This window comes from Lucilia sericata, unplaced genomic scaffold (assembly GCF_015586225.1).
Source record: "Lucilia sericata isolate MDLA Ls3-8-SP2 unplaced genomic scaffold, ASM1558622v1 Contig000108F_arrow, whole genome shotgun sequence".
Taxonomy (NCBI): Eukaryota; Metazoa; Arthropoda; class Insecta; order Diptera; family Calliphoridae; genus Lucilia; species Lucilia sericata.
In genome coordinates, this window is record NW_023994140.1 from 376,911 (window position 1) to 398,913 (window position 22,003).

At 28.8% G+C, this 22,003-nt stretch overlaps 1 protein-coding gene across 3 annotated transcripts in view; it reads right to left on the reverse strand.

The window, feature by feature from the left end:
- Positions 1 to 2,831: 2,831 nt before the first annotated feature.
- The window catches only part of LOC119600257 (F-box/LRR-repeat protein 16), a 110,770-nt gene continuing 91,598 nt past the window's right edge, over positions 2,832 to 22,003 (reverse strand). For all 3 annotated transcript variants that reach the window (XM_037950373.1, XM_037950374.1, XM_037950372.1), the window contains exons 5-6: positions 4,135 to 4,330; positions 2,832 to 4,025 (exon numbers count right to left, since the gene is read on the reverse strand). In XM_037950373.1, coding sequence (XP_037806301.1) covers positions 3,728 to 4,025; positions 4,135 to 4,330 — 494 coding nt within the window. In that variant the 3' untranslated portion in view covers positions 2,832 to 3,727. The remainder of the gene's footprint in view (positions 4,026 to 4,134; positions 4,331 to 22,003) is intronic.

Consider the following 22,003-nt stretch of genomic DNA (forward strand, 5'->3'; position numbering starts at 1 on the left):
AATTAGATTGTAGTAGGGCAGAGTTGTCAACTTTTTTATTAAAATGTTCAAAGTTGTGAATAACCCTTTAATGTCTGAGATGGAAATATGTAAATTATAATAATTTAAGTTGTATAAAATAGGTTTTTGGACTAAAACACATGAATTTTGGAAAGAGAGGGGAGAACTCAACTGAACTCAAAATGAACTAAAACTGAATTAGTAATTGAATATAAATGAACTGGAATAGAACGGAAACTGAACTAGATTTCAACTACAACTGAACTAGAACTTATTGAATTGAACTAGAATTGAACTGGAACAGAACTAGAGCAGAACTTGAACAGAACTAGAACAGAACTAGAAGAGAAGTAGAACTGAACTAGAACTGAACTAGAATTGAACTAGAACTGAACTAGAACTGAACTAGAACTGAACTAAAACTGAACTAGAACTAAACTAGAACTGAACTAGATCTCAACTACAACTGAACTAGAACTTATTGAATTGAACTAGAATTGCACTTGAACAGAACTAGAACAGATTTAGGACAGAACTAGAAGAGAAGTAGAACAGAACTAGAACTGAACTAGAACTAAACTAGAACTGAACTAGAACTGAACTAGAACTGAACTAGAACTGAACTAGAACAGAACTTGAACTGAACTAGAACTGAACTAGAACTGAACTAGAACTGAACTAGAACTGAACTAGAACTGAACTAGAACTGAACTAGAACTGAACTAGAACTGAACTAGAACTGAACTAGAACTGAAATAGAACTAAACTAGAACTGAAGTAGAACTGAACTAGAACTATAACTGACTAAACTACAAAAAATTCTTCCATACCTCGGACATAAAACCCGTATTTTTTGTAACTTACTTACACATTTTTTAACCTATTTCCAAAACACCGAAAAATAAAACAATTTTGTTTTTCATGAAATATATTTTATTTATTATTTTATTATTTAGCATTTCAAATATCTTTTTTTTTATCAATTTATTTTTTTTCTATCAGTTAGTTTAAAAATTAAAATTTCTTGTTATTCAATGCCTTTATTTTAGTTTTTTATTTTGCTTTTCTTTAGCACATACATTTATAATTTATTTCATTATTTTATAACTTTCAATATTTTTATTTCATTTCAATATTTAAATAAATTTTAATTCACATTTACAATAAGTTTTATTTTTTTATTTAAGAGTTTTGTTTAAATTAATAATTTCCTGTTTGGTTTTTTTTTTGCTTACAATTATGCAAAATATTAAGCGATTTTTTGCTTTGTTTAAAAAGTCTTTTATAACATGTAATAAGTATTTTTTTTTTTGTTTGAAATTTTTGTTAAAGTTTTTTCAAATTTTTGTATGAATTGAAAATTATTTCATTATATTTTAATATTTTGTTTTTGGTCATTTTTTGGGGGGTTTTTTTGTTTAAAAATATGTTTGCGTTTTATTAATGTTAAGAAATAGTATTTGTATTTTATTTTTGTTTTATATTTTGAAAAAGGGCGGGTATTTTTTGAATATTTTATTTCTTTCAGTGTAAAGTTTAAATATGTTATGAGTGATTCTTTAGTTGTGAGTGATTGAATTTCGTTTAGATTTTGTGGGTTTTTGTCTTAATTAATATTTATTTTAAAGCTTATTTTTTTGAAACTTGTTGGCGCTTGATATTTTGTTATTTTTTTCTTTTTTTTGTGTATAAAACCAAAATTATAAATAGTTTATTTTTTTCTACATTTTAAGCATTTTTTTTGTTTAAATTTTCATATAAAATTTGTTTTATTTTTTGTTTGTTGTTTTAAAGTTTTAGTTTTTTTAAGAAAAATAAGTTATTTGAAACTACTTTAACAAAATTTTAGTTTTTCAGGGGTTTTAAGTTAAAATATAGTACGAGCATAGAAATATTAAAGAGTTTTTTTTAGTTTTAAACTTAAATTTGTACAAATTATTTCCTTTTGTTAAATATACAAAATTATGTCTTTTTTAAAGAAATAAATAAGAAAATTTAAATATTTTTTTATAAACCATAAATAAACAACTAAAACTATATTTAAATAACTTAGTTTAATATATAATTAACTTTTTAAATAATTTAAAAAACTATATTTAGCATTTTTTGTAACTGTCAAACCAATTTTGTAAATCTTTTAGTTTATTTGTAGTAAGTTAATATTTTGTTTTTTTAATTTTTTATTAAATTTGTGAGATTTTAGCATTTGAACGTGTTTTAAGCTGCCTACTTAATAAAAATTTTATTTTAGTTTTTGTTTTTGGTTAAAGTGTTTTATATAGTTTGATTTACAAAATTGGTTTCTTAAACATTTTTTGCTTTTTCTACATAAATATTAATAAATAATTTAATTTTGTTTTATAAAATAAATAAATTTATTATTTTTCTTTAATTTGTTTAATTTGAAACAGTTTTTTATGTTTACTTTAAACAGAAATCTTTAAAAATTCATTTAATGACTTTATTGGCACACGGCTAAATAACGCCGTTAATTTCTTTGCACTTTGTAAATTTATTTCCAAAGAAGAAGAGTTAACTAGAACTGAACTAGTACTGAACTAGAACTGAACTGAACTGTACAAGAACTAAATTAGAACTGAACTAGAACTGAAGTGGAACTGAACTAGAACTAGAACTGAACTAGAGCTGAACTAGAACTGAACTAGAACTGAACTAGAACTGAACTAGAACTGAACTAGAACTGAACTAGAACTGAACTAGAACTGAACTAGAACTGAACTAGAACTGAACTGAACTAGAACTGAGCTAGAACTGAACTAGAACTGAACTAGAACTGAACTAGAACTGAACTAGAACTGAACTAGAACTGAACTAGAACTGAACTAGAACTGAACTAGAACTGAACTAGAACTGAACTAGAACTGAACTAGAAATGAACTAGTACTGAACTCAACTAGAGCTAAAATTGAGCTGAACTAAGAACTTAACAGAAAAGAATAAATAGCTTGAATTAACGTTTTACAACACTTGGTTTTTAATGTGAGAAGAAATATAGTGTTGTAAAACGTTAATTTTCAAAAATAACATTCTCTTTTGGCCGTAAACACAATTAAAGCGGTTGCGTGTCGGTTTTAATCATTAACCGCAAGTTTACTTAATTTTTTATAAAATTTTTATATTATCTTATAAAATGTTGTTAATTTGTTTTTATTTTGAAATAGATTTGTAGCTTGCATCTTTAGTTTTAATTCAATCAATGGATTATTATGGCTTTTAATTTAAAACGTTCTGTTTTTTATGGATTTTTCAATAGATTTCTAGGTTAAAGTAAACATTGCTTGTTTTATTTCGCTTTTTAGTCTTTGAATTTTAAATAGTTTTTCTTTTTTTTTATAATAAAGTAATAAATATTATTTTAAAAAATATGAAATATTCTTTTGCCAACTTAAAAACTAAAATCACAGAAAGAAAATTTTATAAATAAAAATTTCTATTGCAGGAACTAAAATTATTTTTAGTATATTTTTTACAAAAAATAAAGAATTAATTAGATTAGATAGAAAATAGTTGAAAAAGAGATAAACAACATTTACTTAACAAATAGTAGTTAAAGTTAATAAATAGTTAAAGAAGAAAACTAAACAAGAAAATTATAAAGAAAATAAAATTTCAAAAAAAAACTTACAAAAATAATATTGAACTTTTTTGTTTTGCCTTAAACTCCGTATTAAAAATCTTTTTGTTTTTTTTTTTAGATTTCCATAAATTATTCTATTATCAAACAGCGTGGCAAATGATCTTTTAAATATTCAAATAATTCTTGTGATGCACCTGGACAATTGGTCAACTCTAGCTCTTGCAGATGTCGTAACTGTATAAGACTAGAGAGACCAGATGAGGTGAGTAGTGGACAGCCAGCTAATGATAAAACCTGTAGATTACGCATTGAGCATAAATGTTGTAGACCAAAATCGCGAACTTGCGAACACCAACGTAAAAATAACGCGGTCAGAGACAGCATTGTGGAAATGTAACCGACACCGATGTCGGTAATGTGAACGCATCTGTAAAGAGAGAAAAATTAATTAAAGATTTTTATAAAAAAAAGTTTATCGAATTTGAATAGACTTTTCTATAGAAAATTATTTTGATTTTTTTTGTATTTCCTCTTACCTATCCAAAGTCAATTCTTCCAATTGATTTAAATCACAGGCAATATACTCTAATGAAGCATCGGTTATACGTGGACACCATGATAAATCTAATGCACGCAATTTTTGTAAGTTCTCTGCTATTAATTCAACACCATCATCGGTCAGTTTGCTGCAGCCCGATAGACTTAATACCGTTAAATGTGGTAGAGAATGGACTAAAAAGAAATAAAAAGAAAAAAGCAAATTAGTTTTATATTTACGAATAAATTTAAATAAATTAATACTTTTTCATTTTGTGGTCAAATTTAATATAAGGTTTCTTGTTTTCAAATCAATTTTAATACTAAATAAATTGTTTAATTAAAAATAAACAATTTGAAAACCTAAATAAAATTTCAATTAATTCTTAGATTTAGTTATTTAACCTAAAATTTTATTTACATTTTGCAAACCACTTAATACATCTGCCTAAATTTTAAATCTTAAGTGTTTTTGATTATGATTTCATAAAATCCAATTTAAGATTCATACATATTTATTGACTTGTGTGTTTTCTGTTTTTTTAGCTTCTTTTTCTAAAAACGTTTTTTTATTGCAAACTTATAGATTTCTAGTTCAATAGAACATTTTGTGGTTTAATTTATTGTAAAGATTCACTTACAGACATTTACACAAACACTTTTGGAATACAAATCAGTATTGGTTAGTGTAGAGAGGTGTATGTTTGTGTGTGTGTAAACAATTTTATGACCCACTATTTTTATAACTACTACAAGATATTACCGTATCAGATAACTCCCACAGTTAGAGGCAAATGTAACAGTGAATGACAAAAAAAAAGTAGAGAAATAAATCATCTATAGACCAGTCTAGTCTATATTCTTGGCTATAGTCCAACCTATAATCTAGTATATAGTCTGGTCTTTAGTTTAGTCTATAGTCTAGTTTATGGTCTAGCATATAGTCTACCGTCTAGTCTTTAGTATATTCAATAGTCTAGTCTATAGTTTAGTCTATATTATAGTCTACTCTAGACTCTTCTATAGTCTAGTCTATAGTATAGTCCATAGTTTATAGTCTAGTAGACAAGACTATTGAATAGACTATATATAGTCTAGACTATAGACAAGTTTTTAGTCTACTACATAGACTAGTCTATAATCTAGTCTATATGCTAGTCTTAAATCTATACTATAGTCAAGACTATAGTTTAGTCCATAGTCTAGTCCATTGTCTAGTCCATAGTCTTATATATAGTCTAGTCTATAGTCTAGTCTATAGTCTAGTCTATAGTCTAGTCTATAGTCTAGTCTATAGTAGTCTAGTCTATAGTAGTCTAGTCTAGTATAGTCTAGTCTATAGTCTAGTCTATAGTCTAGTCTATAGTCTAGTCTATAGTCTAGTCTATAGTCTAGTCTATAGTCTAGTCTATAGTCTAGTCTATAGTCCTAGTCTATAGTCTAGTCTATAGTCTAGTGTATAGTCTAGTCTATAGCTAGTATATAGTCTATAGTCTATAGTCTAGTCTATAGTCTAGTCTATAGTCTAGTATATAGTCTAGTCTATAGTCCTAGTCTATAGTCTAGTCTATAGTCTAGTCTATAGTCTAGTCTATAGTCTAGTCTATAGTCTAGTCTATAGTCTAGTCTATAGTCTAGCCTATAGTCTAGTCTAGTCTAGTCTATAGTCTAGTCTATAGTCTAGTCTATAGTCTAGTCTATAGTCTAGTCTATAGTCTAGTCTATAGTCTAGTCTATAGTCTAGTCTATAGTCTAGTCTATAGTCTAGTCTATAGTCTAGTCTATAGTCTAGGCTATAGTCTAGTCTATAGACTAGTCTATAGTCTAGTCTATAGTCTAGTCTATAGTCCTAGTCTATAGTCTAGTCTAGTATATAGTCTAGTCTATAGTCTAGTCTATAGTCTAGTCTATAGTCTAGTCTATAGTCTAGTCTATAGTCTAGTCTATAGTCTAGTCTATAGTCTAGTCTATAGTCTAGTCTATAGTCTAGTCTATAGTCTAGTCTATAGTCTAGTCTATAGTCTAGTCTATAGTCTAGTCTATAGTCTAGTCTATAGTCTAGTCTATAGTCTAGTCTATAGTCTAGTCTATAGTCTAGTCTATAGTCTAGTCTATAGTCTAGTCTATAGTCTAGTCTATAGTCTAGTCTATAGTCTAGTCTATAGTCTAGTCTATAGTCTAGTCTATAGTCTAGTCTATAGTCTAGTCTATAGTCTAGTCTATAGTCTAGTCTATAGTCTAGTCTATAGTCTAGTCTATAGTCTAGTCTATAGTCTAGTCTATAGTCTAGTCTATAGTCTAGTCTATAGTCTAGTCTATAGTCTAGTCTATAGTCTAGTCTATAGTCTAGTCTATAGTCTAGTCTATAGTCTAGTCTATAGTCTAGTCTATAGTCTAGTCTATAGTCTAGTCTATAGTCTAGTCTATAGTCTAGTCTATAGTCTAGTCTATAGTCTAGTCTATAGTCTAGTCTATAGTCTAGTCTATAGTCTAGTCTATAGTCTAGTCTATAGTCTAGTCTATAGTCTAGTCTATAGTCTAGTCTATAGTCTAGTCTATAGTCTAGTCTATAGTCTAGTCTATAGTCTAGTCTATAGTCTAGTCTATAGTCTAGTCTATAGTCTAGTCTATAGTCTAGTCTATAGTCTAGTCTATAGTCTAGTCTATAGTCTAGTCTATAGTCTAGTCTATAGTTAGTCTCTAGTCTAGTCTATAGTCTAGTCTATAGTCTAGTCTATAGTCTAGTCTATAGTCTAGTCTAGTCTATAGTCTAGTCTATAGTCTAGTCTATAGTCTAGTCTATAGTCTAGTCTATAGTCTAGTCTATAGTCTAGTCTATAGTCTAGTCTATAGTCTAGTCTATTGTTCTATAGTCTAGTCTATAGTGTAGTCTATAGTCTAGTCTAAAGTGTAGTCTATAGTCTGTTCTATAATCTAGTCTAGTCTATAGTGTAGTCTATAGTTTAGTCTATAGTCTAGTCTATAGTCTAGTCTATAGTCTAGTCTATAGTCTAGTCTATAGTATAGTCTAGTCTATAGTCTAGTCTATAGTCTAGTCTAAAGTGTAGTCTATAGTCTAGTCTATAGTCTGTTCTATAGTCTAGTCTATAGTGTAGTCTATAGTCTAGTTGATAGTCTTGTCTATAATCTAGTCTATAGTGTAGTCTATAGTCTAGTCTATAGTCTAGTCAATAGTGTAGTCTATAGTCTAGTCTATAGTCTAGTCTATAGTTCAGTCTATAGTCTAGTCTATAGTTTAGTCTATAGTCTAGTCCATAGTCTAGTCTACAATCTATTCTTTGGTCTATACTATAGACTAGTCCATGCTCTTATCTTTAGTGTATTGTATAGTCTAGTCTATAGTTTGGCCAATAGCCTATAGTATAGTCTTTAGTCTAGTCTAATATTTAGTTTATTCTAGTACTATTTCAAAATTTCACTTTTCCATACCTGATTCGCAATAATATAATAATAATTTCCCAGTTTCTTTTGCCCCCCATTTTACTTTAATTTATACAAAATTCAATAGAAAATTTGTTATTAAAAACAATTTTTTCCTATATATTATTGAGAGTAGTTTCCTTTTTTATTGAAATTTTGCTAGAAAATCAAATCAAATTGAAACATACACATGAAATCAAATAAATAAAAAAACTGATAGATTTTAAATGATGATTTTATTTAATAAAAAAAAAATCAATTGATTTCCATCAATTGATATGATGATTGATATGATATTAATGGTAAATAACAAAATCAAATTAAATACTTTTAAAAGAGAAAGCTTAAAAAGCAAAAACGAGAAAAATAGTTTTTTCGGTTAAAATATTAAGTAAAAGAGAGAAAGAGATAAATTAAACTTATTTAATAGAAAAGTATAAAAATATAAATAATTTAAAGATTATATATTGTTTGTCAACAAATCAAGCTGGTATTATTAACAAACGTTTTCCAGCACTTGTTTTATGTCTTTAAGGAAAGAAGTGTTGCAAAACGTTAAGAATTACTTAATTAAGTGTTGAAAAACATTTTTTTATAGTGAACTTGTAGAAATTCACAAACTAATGAAATTTAAATGAACTTTGCTATAGATCCAAGACATTTTTAATTCTGGGTTTCGTTTGCCAGTGTCTTATTACAAAAAAATATGCGCATTTAATATTTTGCATAAAGCTTAAAAGATTTGTGAAAAAAATTCTTATTTTTTTTATACAACAAAGCCTTTTAAATCCTTTATCATGTTGTTTTCTGAAATTACACCACGTTTTTAAAATAAAACTAAAAATATTTTTCCCTGCTGCTGGGTTATTTTGTTAATAATATTTTTTTAAGTAACAATACAACTAAAAATAATAAAAAAAAAAACATAAACCTTAATAATCCTCTTAAAAGCACCTAACTACACGTTAAACAAAAAAACAAATACAGAATATAAAATTTTAAACTACAAATGAGAAAATAAAGAAATTCTTTAAAAAAATGTTTACTATTATTGCCTTAAAACCCCAACCACTAGCTGGTCCCAACAAACCCACCAACAACCATTAAACAAAGTAAATAAATGCATACAAATGTCTATATATAGTAGTGGGTGGTTAACTATGATGATCTTTACTCTTTCTCTCTATCTGGCCCATTATTTATGCCCGGAATACGTATGAATGCAAAATAATTATTTACTTAACAAATACAAATACAATTGCATCCTTTACAGCGAATACTCACACACAGACACACACACACACACTCTAGGAACATTTTCTGTATAAAGTTTTTAAAATTTATCTGGCCCAGACCGAATAACTGCCCCATAAATGTTAAACTAACCCCTTGCCACCCACAAAATGCAATCTATAGTCTTGGCTACTTGTTGTAAATCTTAATACAATGAAACTTTATGCATGCTTGTGCATGCATGATGTATTTTGTACAAATGTAGGAGTCAATAAATGTGGGGCTATTAAGTTACCACTTTAAGAAGTTTAAAGGGTTAAAAACAGTAAGAAGTTCATTCAAATTTGAAGCAATTTTCTATAGAAAAGTTCATCCGAATTTGATCAAATTTTCTATAGAAGAGTTCATCCAAATTTGATTAAGTTTTTTATAGAAAAGTTCATCCAAATTTGATTAACTTTTCAAATTTGATCAACTTCTCTATAGAAAAGTTCATCCAAATTTGATCAACTTTTTTAAAGAAAAGTTCATCACAAAATGAACAACTTTTCTATAGAAAAGTTCAAAGTAAAATGCAGAACTTTCCCAAAGAAAAGTTCAGTCAAATTTGATCAACTTTTCTATAAAAAAGTTCCTCCGAATTTGGTCAACTTTTCTATAGAAAAGTTCAGCCAAATGTGATGAACTTTTCTTTCTGCATTTTACTTTGAACTTCTCTATGGAACAGTTGTTCATTTTGTGATGAACTTTTCTATAGAGAGTTGTTCATTTTATGATGAACTGTTCTATAGAAAAGATGTTCATTTTGTGATGAACTTTTCTATAGAAAAGTTGTTCATTTTGAGATAAATTTTTCTATTGAAAAGTTGATCATTTTGCGGTGAACTTTTCTATAGAAAAGTTGTTCATTTTGTGGTGAACTTTTCTATACAAAAGTTATTGACTTCGTGATGAACTTTTCTATGGAAAAGTGGTTTATATTGTGATAAACTTTTCTTTAGAAACTTTGTTCATTTTGGGATGAACTTTTCTATAGAAAAGTTGTTCATTTTATAATGAACTTTTCTATAGAAAAGTTATTGACTTCGTGATGAACTTTTCTATGGAAAAGTGGTTTATATTGTGATAAACTTTTCTTTAGAAACTTTGTTCATTTTGGGATGAACTTTTCTATAGAAAAGTTGTTCATTTTGTAATGAACTTTTCTATAGGAAAGTTGTTCATTTTGTAATGAACTTTTCTATAGAAAATTTTTTCATTTTGTAATGAACTTTTCTATGAGAAAGTTCTTCATTTTGTAATGAACTTCTCTATGGGAAAGTTTTTCATTTTGCTTTGAACTTTTCTATAGAAAAGTTGTTCATTTTGTAATGAACTTTCCTATGGGAAAGTTCTTCATTCAAATATATAAAAGTTGCAATTTCTTGTTTAAAGAAACGCAATAATAAAAAATTTTATAAGACTCAAAAAGGGTAAATTTATGGGGTAGTTTATGGGGCCACAAAATGAACATTTATTTACATTCATATATGTATCTCAAAGTAGTATCTGTATTTGGTTAAACTAAGACTAAACTTTTGTTAGACTACATATCAATAGTTTACAAAAATACCCGGCAGTTTGGTGGGGGGTAAGAAGGAGATTTTACACCTGATTAAAGAATTAGTTATATAAGTACCCTTTCAATAGATTACTTGTGTTTATAACAAGAAAGTTGTTAAACTGTCCACTCTATAAATTACTAGAGATCCTGTCCCCTAGGTGACAATTCTGCCTTAAAAGGAATATAATAAAAAGAGTAAAAAATTTGATATTTGGGGATTACTTGACTCCTGTTAAAACTTCTGGTTCTGGTTTATATGTTCTGGTGTGTGTTAGTCTAATATCTTGTGTGGTTAACTGCAGTGCCCTAGTTTTCAAAAATACAACATCGTAGTCGTGATAGTATTTTTACTTTATAGTTTTAGAAGATACTTTTTATTTTTTTAATTTTTGCAACATTTTCTTTTAATACTTGTTTTACTTATGTATGTGTGTTTTGCTGTTGTTTAAAAAAGTTTTTTTTTATGTGTGTGTGTGTAGAAGAGGTCATATGAAAATAAAGCCACTAAATATATCGTATTTTTTTAACAAAAACTTTTGTTGGGCTTCTTACCAAACAAAAAAAAAAAAAAACTATAAACCCAATACAGGGCATATGAACCAACAAAACACCACATAAACATCTCTCATCATCAGCAAGCAGCCTTCCTGCCATCCAAACACACACATAGAAAATATATAATCTAAAAACTAAAACCACAAACTATAGATTTAAATTACAATATTTTAAGTTAAATGAATATATAGAAGAAAAAAACCTAAGTCTCTTACTAAAACAACTATTGTTTTTTAATGTTCTTTATTAACATTTCGAAAAAATAAAACAAAAACTTTATAAAATTAAAAAACTTTGAGCAGAAATTTAAAAATATAGAATAAATGTATACAAAAACTTTTAAGAAAACATGAGATCAAACATAAACTTTCATATATAAAGCTTTTCAATTGGAAAAGATCATCACAAAAATAAGAACTTTTCTATAGAAAAGTTGATCAAATTAGAATGAACTTTAATATAGAAAAGTTGATCAAAGTAGAATGAACTTTCCTACAGAAAACTAGATCAAATTTGGATGAGCTTTTCTATAAATAATTTGATCTAATTTGGATGAACTTTTCCATAGAAAAGTTGATCAAATTTGGATGAACTTTTCCGTAGAAAAGTTGATCAAATTTGGATGAACTTTTCTATAGAAAACTGGATGAACTTATCTAAGAAAAACTGATCAAATTTGGAAGAACTTTCTATAGAAAACTGGAACAAATTTTGGATGAACTTTCCATAGAAAAGTTGATCCAACTTAAATGAACTTTTCTGAAAATTTGATCCAAATTAGATTAACTTTACTATAGAAAAGTTTATCAAAATTGGATGAACTTTTCCATAGAAAAGTTGATCAAATTTGAATGAATTTTTCTATAGAAAAGTTGATCAAATTTGAATGAACTTTTCTATAGAAAAGTGGAACAAATTTAAACAAATTTTTCTATGGAAAAGTTGATCAAATTTGGATCAACTTTTCTATGGAAAAGTCGATCAAATTTGTATGAACTTTTCCATTGAAGTTGATCAAATTTGGATGAACTTTTCCATAGAAAAGTTGATAAAATTTGGATGAACTTTTCTATCATTTTAATTTGACCAACTTCTCTATAGAAAAGTTCTTTCTAATTTGATAAACTTCTCTATAGAAAAGTTCTTTCTAATTTGATAAACTTTTCTATAGAAAAGTTAATCAAATTAGAATGAACTTTTCTTTAGAAAAGTTGATCAAATTAGAATGAACTTTTCTATAGAAAAGTTTATCAAATTAGAAAGAACTTTTCTATAGAGAAGTTTATCAAATTAGAAAGAACTTTTCTATAGAGAAGTTGGTCAAATTAAAATGAAACTGGATCAAAATTGAATGATCTTTTCTATTGAAAAGTTGATCAATAAATGGATAAACTTTTCCTTAGAAATATTGATAAAATTTGGATGAACTTTTCTATAGAAAAGTTGATGAAATGTTAAAGAACTTATAGAATTAAAATTTTAGAAAGCTTTCTCTATTTCTGTTATCTTTAAAGTTATTTAAAAATGAAGGTCTTTTTTGTAAAACTATATTTTCTTTCATTTTAAATTTGAGGTCAGTTTATCAATGAAATTCATTATTTTTAGATTTCTTAACACAATTAATAAAACATTTGTTACACTTATTTGTAAAGTAATTAAATATTATCTCTTTAAAACCCCTCCTCCCCCTTTTTAACGCTTCTCCCTTTTAAAATAACGAAACAAAAAAGGCAAACCGCAAAAGACAATACAAAGAAATACTAACCTATATAATAACACATACACACACACCTACAAACAAATATAAAAGTGTGTATGTGTTTTTAAAGCATTAATAATTTTTAATATTAAATATTTATTTGTTGATTACAACAACAATAACATTTAATTTATGTCATAACGCCATATTACTAAAAAAATTATGACTCACAGTTTTGTAAGTGTAGAAGTATTAAAGGCTAGTGGGTGGTTGTATGCATGACTGTGTGTGTATTAGTATGTATTAAAGTGTTTGAGTGTATAGTTTGGCATAAAATACAATGGTAGTATTTTAGACGCCGGCTGTATTTTAATACATTATTACCCACCGCAAAATAATCCACTTCTTTAACTAACACTTAAACAATAACAACAACTACTAAAGTACTAAGGTTGCATAGAAAAGGGGAAGGTTGGTGAAGAGACATTAAGGGAATTCTTACTTTTCAGTTTGGGAAGAAAGTCTCTGAACTAGAACAAAACTAGAACAGAACTAGAACAGAACTAGAACAGAACTAGAACAGAACTAGAACAGAGCTAGAACAGAACTAGAACAGAACTAGAACAGAATTAGAACAGAACTAGAACAAAACTAGAACAGAACTAGAACAGAACTAGAACAGAACTAGAACAGAACTAGAACAGAACTAGAACAGAACTAGAACAGAACTAGAACAGAACTAGAACAGGACTAGAACAGAATTAGAACAGAACTAGAACAGAACTAGAACAGAACTAGAATAGAACTAGAATAGAACTAGAACAGAACTAGAACAGAACTAGAACAGAACTAGAACAGAAATAGAACAGAACTAGAACAGAACTAGAACAGAACAGAACTAGAACAGAACTAGAACAGAACTAGAACAGAACTAGAACAGAACTAGAACAGAACTAGAACAGAACTAGAACAGAACTAGAACAGAACTAGAACAGAACTAGAACAGAACTAGAACAGAACTAGAACAGAACTAGAACAGAACTAGAACAGAACTAGAACAGAACTAGAACAGAACTAGAACAGAACTAGAACAGAACTAGAACAGAACTAGAACAAAACTAGAACAAAACTAGAACAGAACTAGAACAGAACTAGAACAGAACTATAGTCTAGTCTATAGTCTTGTCTATAGTCTAATCTACTGTCTAGTCTATAGTCTAATCTATAGTCTTGTCTACTGTCTAGTCTATAGCCAAGTCTATAGTCTAGTCTATAATATAGTCCATAGTCTATAGTCTAGTCTACTGTCTAGTCTATAGTCTAGACCATAGTCTAGTCTATTTAGTCTATTCAGTCTATAGTGTAGTCTATAGTTTAGTCTCATGTATAGTCTCAAGTATAGTCTAGTCTATAGTCTAGTCTATAGTCTAGTCTATAGTCTAGTTTATAGTCTAGTCTATAGTCTAGTCTATAGTCTAGTCTATAGTCTAGTCTATAGTCTAGTCTATAGTCTAGTCTATAGTCTCGTCTATAGTCTAGTCTATAGTCTAGTCTATAGTCTAGTCTATAGTCTAGTCTATAGTCTAGTCTATAGTCTAGTCTATAGTCTAGTCTCTAGTCTAGTCTATAGTCTAGTCTATAGTCTAGTCTATAGTCTAGTCTATAGTCTAGTCTATAGTCTAGTCTATAGTCTAGTCTATAGTCTCGTCTATAGTCTACATTATAGACTAGCTAGTCTATAGTCTAGTATATCAGTCTATAGCTAGTCTATAGTCTAGTCTATAGTCTAGTCTATAGTCTAGTCTATAGTCTAGTCTATAGTCTAGTCTATAGTCTAGTCTATAGTCTAGTCTATAGTCTAGTCTATAGTCTAGTCTATAGTCTAGTCTATAGTCTAGTCTATAGTCTAGTCTATAGTCTAGTTATAGTAGTCTATAGTATAGTCTATAGTCTAGTCTATAGTCTAGTCTATAGTCTAGTCTATAGTCTAGTCTATAGTCTAGTCTATAGTCTAGTCTATAGTCTAGTCTATAGTCTAGTCTATAGTCTAGTCTATAGTCTAGTCTATAGTCTAGTCTATAGTCTAGTCTATAGTCTAGTGTATAGTCTAGTCTATAGTCTAGTCTATAGTCTAGTCTATAGTCTAGTCTATAGTCTAGTCTATAGTCTAGTCTATAGTCTAGTCTATAGTCTAGTCTATAGTCTAGTCTATAGTCTAGTCTATAGTCTAGTCTATAGTCTAGTCTATAGTCTAGTCTATAGTCTAGTCTATAGTCTAGTCTATAGTCTAGTCTATAGTCTAGTCTATAGTCTAGTCTATAGTCTAGTCTATAGTCTAGTCTATAGTCTAGTCTATAGTCTAGTCTATAGTCTAGTCTATAGTCTAGTCTATAGTCTAGTCTATAGTCTAGTCTATAGTCTAGTCTATAGTCTAGTCTATAGTCTAGTCTATAGTCTAGTCTATAGTCTAGTCTATAGTCTAGTCTATAGTCTAGTCTATAGTCTAGTCTATAGTCTAGTCTATAGTCTAGTCTATAGTCTAGTCTATAGTCTAGTCTATAGTCTAGTCTATAGTCTAGTCTATAGTCTAGTCTATAGTCTAGTCTATAGTCTAGTCTATAGTCTAGTCTATAGTCTAGTCTATAGTCTAGTCTATAGTCTAGTCTACAGTCTAGTCTATAGTCTAGTCTATAATCTAGTCTATAGTCTAGTCTATACACAATTAATAAAACTATAGTCTAGTCTATACACAATTAATAAAACTATAGTCTAGTCTATAGTCTAGTCTATAGTCTAGTGTACAGTGTAGTCCATAGTCTAGTCTATAGTTTTAGTCTATAGTGTAGTCTATAGTCTAGTCTATAGTCTAGTCTATAGTCTAGCCTATATTCTAGCCTATAGTCTAGCCTATAGTCTAGTGTGTAGTCTAGTCAATAGTGTAGTCTATGGTGTAGTCTATAGTCTGGTCTATAGCCTATAGTCTAGTCTAAAGTGTAGTCTATTGTCTAGTCTATAGTCTAGTTTATAGCCTATAGTCTAGTCTATAGTCTACATTATAGACTAGACTAGTCTATAGTCTAGTCTATAGTCTAGTCTATAGTCTAGTCTATAGTCTAGTCTATAGTCTAGTCTATAGTCTAGTCTATAGTCTAGTCTATAGTCTAGTCTATAGTCTAGTCTATAGTCTACTCTATAGTCTAGTCTTTAGTCTAGTCTATAGTCTAGTCTATAGTCTAGTCTATAGTCTAGTCTAAAGTCTAGTCTATAGTCTAGTCTATAGTCTAGTCTATAGTCTAGTCTATAGTTTAGTCTATAGACTAGTCAACAGTTAGTCTTGAACAAGATTACCATATTTTCCTTTTGGGTGACCTTCCCCTTTCTTACAATGCCTTTAGTTTAGTTTCAAACACTTTTCAACAAATCAAAGCTTTACTTTATCAATCTTAACATTTATATGAGTTCCAATGTACATATGTATGTAGTTTAAGCATCTATGATGAAAAAAAAAAATTAGAAAAAAATACAACTGCATAGAAAAAGATGCATTGATTACAATTGATTTCATTTGATACGAATTTGTAATTCATAATTATTAATAAAAATAAATGCAAACAGCGACAAAATGCGCATATTTAGTGCGCGTTTTAATTGAGTTTGTAAATCATTTTCTTATCAGCTCTCAAAACGGCTAGTCCACTTACTTAAGTAAATTTATTTGTGTGCAATTAATTTCATAATTTTATTAAAAATTTTCAAAATTTTGGTGTTTAATGAATAAAGTGTTGATATTTTAATAACAATTGTTACAATTTTATTTTGTGACCGACACTAACGGGTAAAATTAAACGGATAAATGTTTTCCTTTTTTTGAGTTTTTTTCTTCAAGATTTACTCGTTTTTGCGATCACAAATTATAAAATTGTAATTAAAGTCTACAAAGTTATTATAAAAAAGAAATCAGATCAGAAATGAAACTAAAAGTGTTACAGTGTCTGTCTAAAGTGGGAAATTGTTGAAAATGTTGTTGTTAAAAAAAAAACAGTTGTTGTTGTGTTAAAAAGTGAAATTATTGGAAAAGCTATTGAAATTATAATAATTATAAAACAAAATCTAAAATCTATAAACATTCAAGTTTAAAAAATTTTCATTAGAGATCAAAAAGTCAAAATATTATTGCTGTTATTTAAAATCTTTACAACGAACTATCTAAATAAATAATTACTTTTCAAAACCCTTAATATAATTATGCTTAATATTCCGTTAAATAATTCAAATATTTCTGCTTGAAAAACATATATTTCCCTAACATTTAAAGGATAAAATCACAATGGGTCCAACAAATTTTGTTACTCTATCCTAACGTTAAACTCAAAAGCTAAATAAAATGTTTATAAAAGTTAATATTTATATTAAATTTCCTAATAAATATTTCAATAAAATTTATAAACTATTTTTTTTCATTTATTTGTTAATTTTATTTAATAACTGGGAAATAGCAAACGAGGGAGAGAGTTTAGTATGTAAATATATTTTTTACCAAAAAATGCGCATAGAATTTGTTATGTAAATATATACTAGATAAATAAACTCTATATAAACATACACATACATATAAACACTCACATATACATTGAATTACAAAGAACTATTAAAAAAGGGAGATATCCTGCTGTTGCAAAAACGAGGGTAGTAAGAACTAGAATAGAACTAGAAAATAGCTGGAACAGAAATAGAACAACAACAGAACTAGAACAGAACTAGAACATAACTAGAACAGAACTAGAACAGAACTAGAACAGAACTAGAACAGAACTAGAACAGAACTAGAACAGAACTAGAACAGAACTAGAACAGAACTAGAACTAGAACAGAACTAGAACAGAACTAGAACAGAACTAGAACAGAACTAGAACAGAACTAGAACAGAACTAGAACAGAACAGAACTAGAACAGAACAGAACTAGAACAGAACAGAACTAGAACAGAACTAGAACAGAACTAGAACAGAACTAGAACAGAACTAGAACAGAACTAGAACAGAACTAGAACAGAACTAGAACAGAACTAGAACAGAACTAGAACAGTACTAGATCAGAACTAGAACAGAACTAGAACAGAACTAGAACAGAACTAGAACAGAACTAGAACAGAACTAGAACAAAACTAGAACAGAACTAGATATAGAACAGAACTAGAACAGAACTAGAACAGAACTAGAACAGAACTAGAACAGAACTAGAACAGAACTAGAACAGAACTAGAACAGAACTAGAACAGAACTAGAACAGAACTAGAACAGAACTAGAACAGAACTAGAACAGAACTAGAACAGAACTAGAACAGAACTAGAACAGAACTAGAACAAGAACTAGAACAGAACTAGAACAAAACTAGAACAAAACTAGAACAGAACTAGAACTAGAAGAGAACTAGAACAGAACTAGAACAGAACTAGAACAGAACTAGAACAGAACTTGAACAGAACTAGAACAGAACTAGAACAGAACTGGAACAGAACTGGAACAGAACTGGAACAGAACTAGAACAGAACTAGAAGAGAACTAGAACAGAACTAGAACAGAACTAGAACAGAACTAGAAAAGAACTAGAACAGAACTAGAACAGAACTAGAACAGAACTAGAACAGAACTAGAACAGAACTAGAACAGAACTAGAACAGAACTAGAACAGAACTAGAACAGAACTAGAACAGAACTAGAACAGAACTAGAACAGAACTAGAACAGAACAAGAACAGAACTAGAACAGAACTAAAACAGAACTAAAACAGAACTAAAACAGAACTAAAACAGAACTAAAACAGAACTAAAACAGAACTAGAACAGAACTAGAACAGAACTAGAACAGACCTAGCACAGAACTAGAACAGAACTAGAACAGAACTAGAACATAACTAGAACATAACTAGAACATAACTAGAACAGAAGTAGAACAGAACTAGAACAGAACTAGAACAGAACTGGAACAGAACTAGAACAGAACTAGAACAAAACTAGAACAAAACTAGAACAGAACTAGAACTAGAAGAGAACTAGAACAGAACTAGAACAGAACTAGAACAGAACTTGAACAGAACTAGAACAGAACTAGAACAGAACTGGAACAGAACTGGAACAGAACTAGAACAGAACTAGAAGAGAACTAGAACAGAACTAGAACAGAACTAGAACAGAACTAGAACAGAACTAGAACAGAACTAGAACAGATCTAGAACAGAACTAGAACAGAACTAGAACAGAACTAGAACAGAACTAGAAAAGAACTAGAACAGAACTAGAACAGAACTAGAACAGAACTAGAACAGAACTAGAACAGAACTAGAACAGAACTAGAACAGAACTAGAACAGAACTAGAACAGAACTAGAACTAGAACTAGAACAGAACTAGAACAGAACAGAACAAGAACAGAACTAGAACAGAACTAAAACGGAACTAAAACAGAACTAAAACAGAACTAAAACAGAACTAGAACAGAACTAGAACAGAACTAGAACAGACCTAGCACAGAACTAGAACAGAACTAGAACAGAACTAGAACATAACTAGAACATAACTAGAACATAACTAGAACAGAAGTAGAACAGAACTAGAACAGAACTAGAACAGAACTAGAACAGAACTAGAACAGAACTAGAACAGAACTAGAACAGAACTAGAACAGAACTAGAACAGAACTAGAACAGAACTAGAACAGAACTAGAACAGAACTAGAACAGAACTAGAACAGAACTAGAACAGAACTAGAACAGAACTAGAACAGAACTAGAACAGAACTAGAACAGAACTAGAACAGAACTAGAACAGAACTAGAACAGAACTAGAACAGAACTAGAACAGAACTAGAACAGAACTAGAACAGAACTAGAACAGAACTAGAACAGAACTAGAACAGAACTAGAACAGAACTAGAACAGAACTAGAACAGAACTAGAACAGAACTAGAACTAGAACAGAACTAGAACAGAACTAGAACAGAACTAGAACTAGAACAGAACTAGAACAGAACTAGAACAGAACTAGAACAGAACTAGAACAGAACTAGAACAGAACTAGAACAGAACTAGAACAGAACTAGAACAGAACTAGAACAGAACTAGAAACTAGAACAGAACTAGAACAGAACTAGAACAGAACTAGAACAGAACTAGAACAGAACTAGAACAGAACTAGAACAGAACTAGAACAGAACTAGAACAGAACTAGAACAGAACTAGAACAGAACTAGAACAGAACTAGAACAGAACTAGAACAGAACTAGAACAGAACTAGAACAGAACTGGAACAGAACTAGAACAGAACTAGAACACAACTAGAACACAACTAGAACAGAACTAGAACAGAACTAGAACAGAACTAGAAACTAGAACAGAACAGAACTAGAACAGAACTAGAACAGAACTAGAACAGAACTAGAACAGAACTAGAACAGAACTAGAACAGAACTAGAACAGAACTAGAACAGAACTAGAACAGAACTAGAACAGAACTAGAACAGAACTAGAACAGAACTAAAACAGAACTAGAACAGAACTAGAACAGAACTAGAACATAACTAGAACAGAACTAGAACAGAACTAGAACAGAAATAGAACAGAACTAGAACAGAACCAGTGTTAGAAAAACTACGTTGCTACCAAGTATTATATTATTGCTTTAACTACTGCTCCAAACAATTGTCTGAAGTTGTAGCAGTAGCATTTGTTTTGTTTTATAATCATACGTTTTTAAAACTTTTGCTACTTATAAAAAAGTAAATCTCAAAATATAGCAGTAGTAATAAAACAGTAGCAGTAGAAATAGTTCTAAATAAAACATAAACTACAAATGGAGTAGTAGCTTAAAAATATAAATAATTTTATTGCTACTTTTGATAAGTAGCAATAGAAATATTTGCTACTAGTTGATCGTTCTATTGCTACCAAATTATTGAAGTAGCAATAGAATAAAACAAAAAACTTCGACAAAAAAATAAACTAACAAATACACATATCTCAACGGGAAAAAGATTCAGTATAGGGGCCTTACTAAGGGCATTTTTCTATAGACACAAGTACATACAGCCGCATTGCAAAATCGTTTCAATTTTACATGCTTACTTAAAAAGGTCTTCCGTTAAAGGCTTTTTAGAAGATTTTCAGTCGAAGGATTTGTAAAATAGCCTTATAGGAAATTGCATTAATAATTATACATTAGAACTTATAAGAATTATATAAAGCAAATTTTCATACAAAATTTGATTCATAATTCTTTGATAAATGTGCAAGAATCCTTTTAGTCGAGGAAACAAAATCCTCCTTGAATATCTTTTGCGAAAAGGCAATGAGAAACTTTCATAATATATAAATATGTCTTCAGAAGGCCCACGAATCGAAGTCCCAGCATTTTTCCCCGCTACTTGTGCCTTTTTCTGAATGTCATAATTTTTTTCGTATTTTAATAAAATTTTTATTTTTTTTATGCTACCAAAATTTATGTAGCATTGCTACCAAAATTTTGGTAGCAAAACCAAATTTTTTATTGTTGAAAAATATAAAATCGTTTATTGCTACTTCAGGAAAATATTTACTGCTACTATTTGAAGTATTCAACTGCTACATTGAAACATTTAAATACTAATGACTGTACTATTGCTATCAAACTTTTTATTTTTTTGCTACATCTATAAATACTGCTACCAAAATCTAAAGGTATCAGTAGTAATAGTAAATGATTTGCTGGTAGTTTTTGAACATTTTCTAACTACAAAAGTAGTTATTTTTCGTTACTACAGCTACTTGTAGTCTAGTTTTTTAAACACTGAACAGAACTAGAACAGAACTAGAACAGAAACAGAAGAGAACTAGAACAGAACTAGAACAGAACTAAAACAGAACTAGAATGGAACTAAAACTGAACAACCCTCATTTCTTTTTCAACATATTGTTACAAAACTTTTATATATAACTCTAGATAAATATTTTCCTCTATATAGTTTTATATCGTATGTATATTTAAACTTTATTTTTGTTAAAAAAAATGTTCATATGTTCGCTGTGTGTACTATTAAGGGGTATAAATGCAAATAACGAAAAATTGTCTGAGTAGAGCAAATAAAATAAAAATTACAATATTAACAACAAGTTGAAACATGTTCGAAAATATGCTAAATAAACTCTTACAAGAAGCTTTAAAAATACATGATTTTTGTTACGAAAATAAGTAGAGTTTTAAATAAACTATGAATAACATTTAGTTTACAAAAGAAAAATTCCCATATAGAAAATAAACATTTAAGGATGAAGAAAATTTATTGAATTTATTACAGCAAAAAATAGAG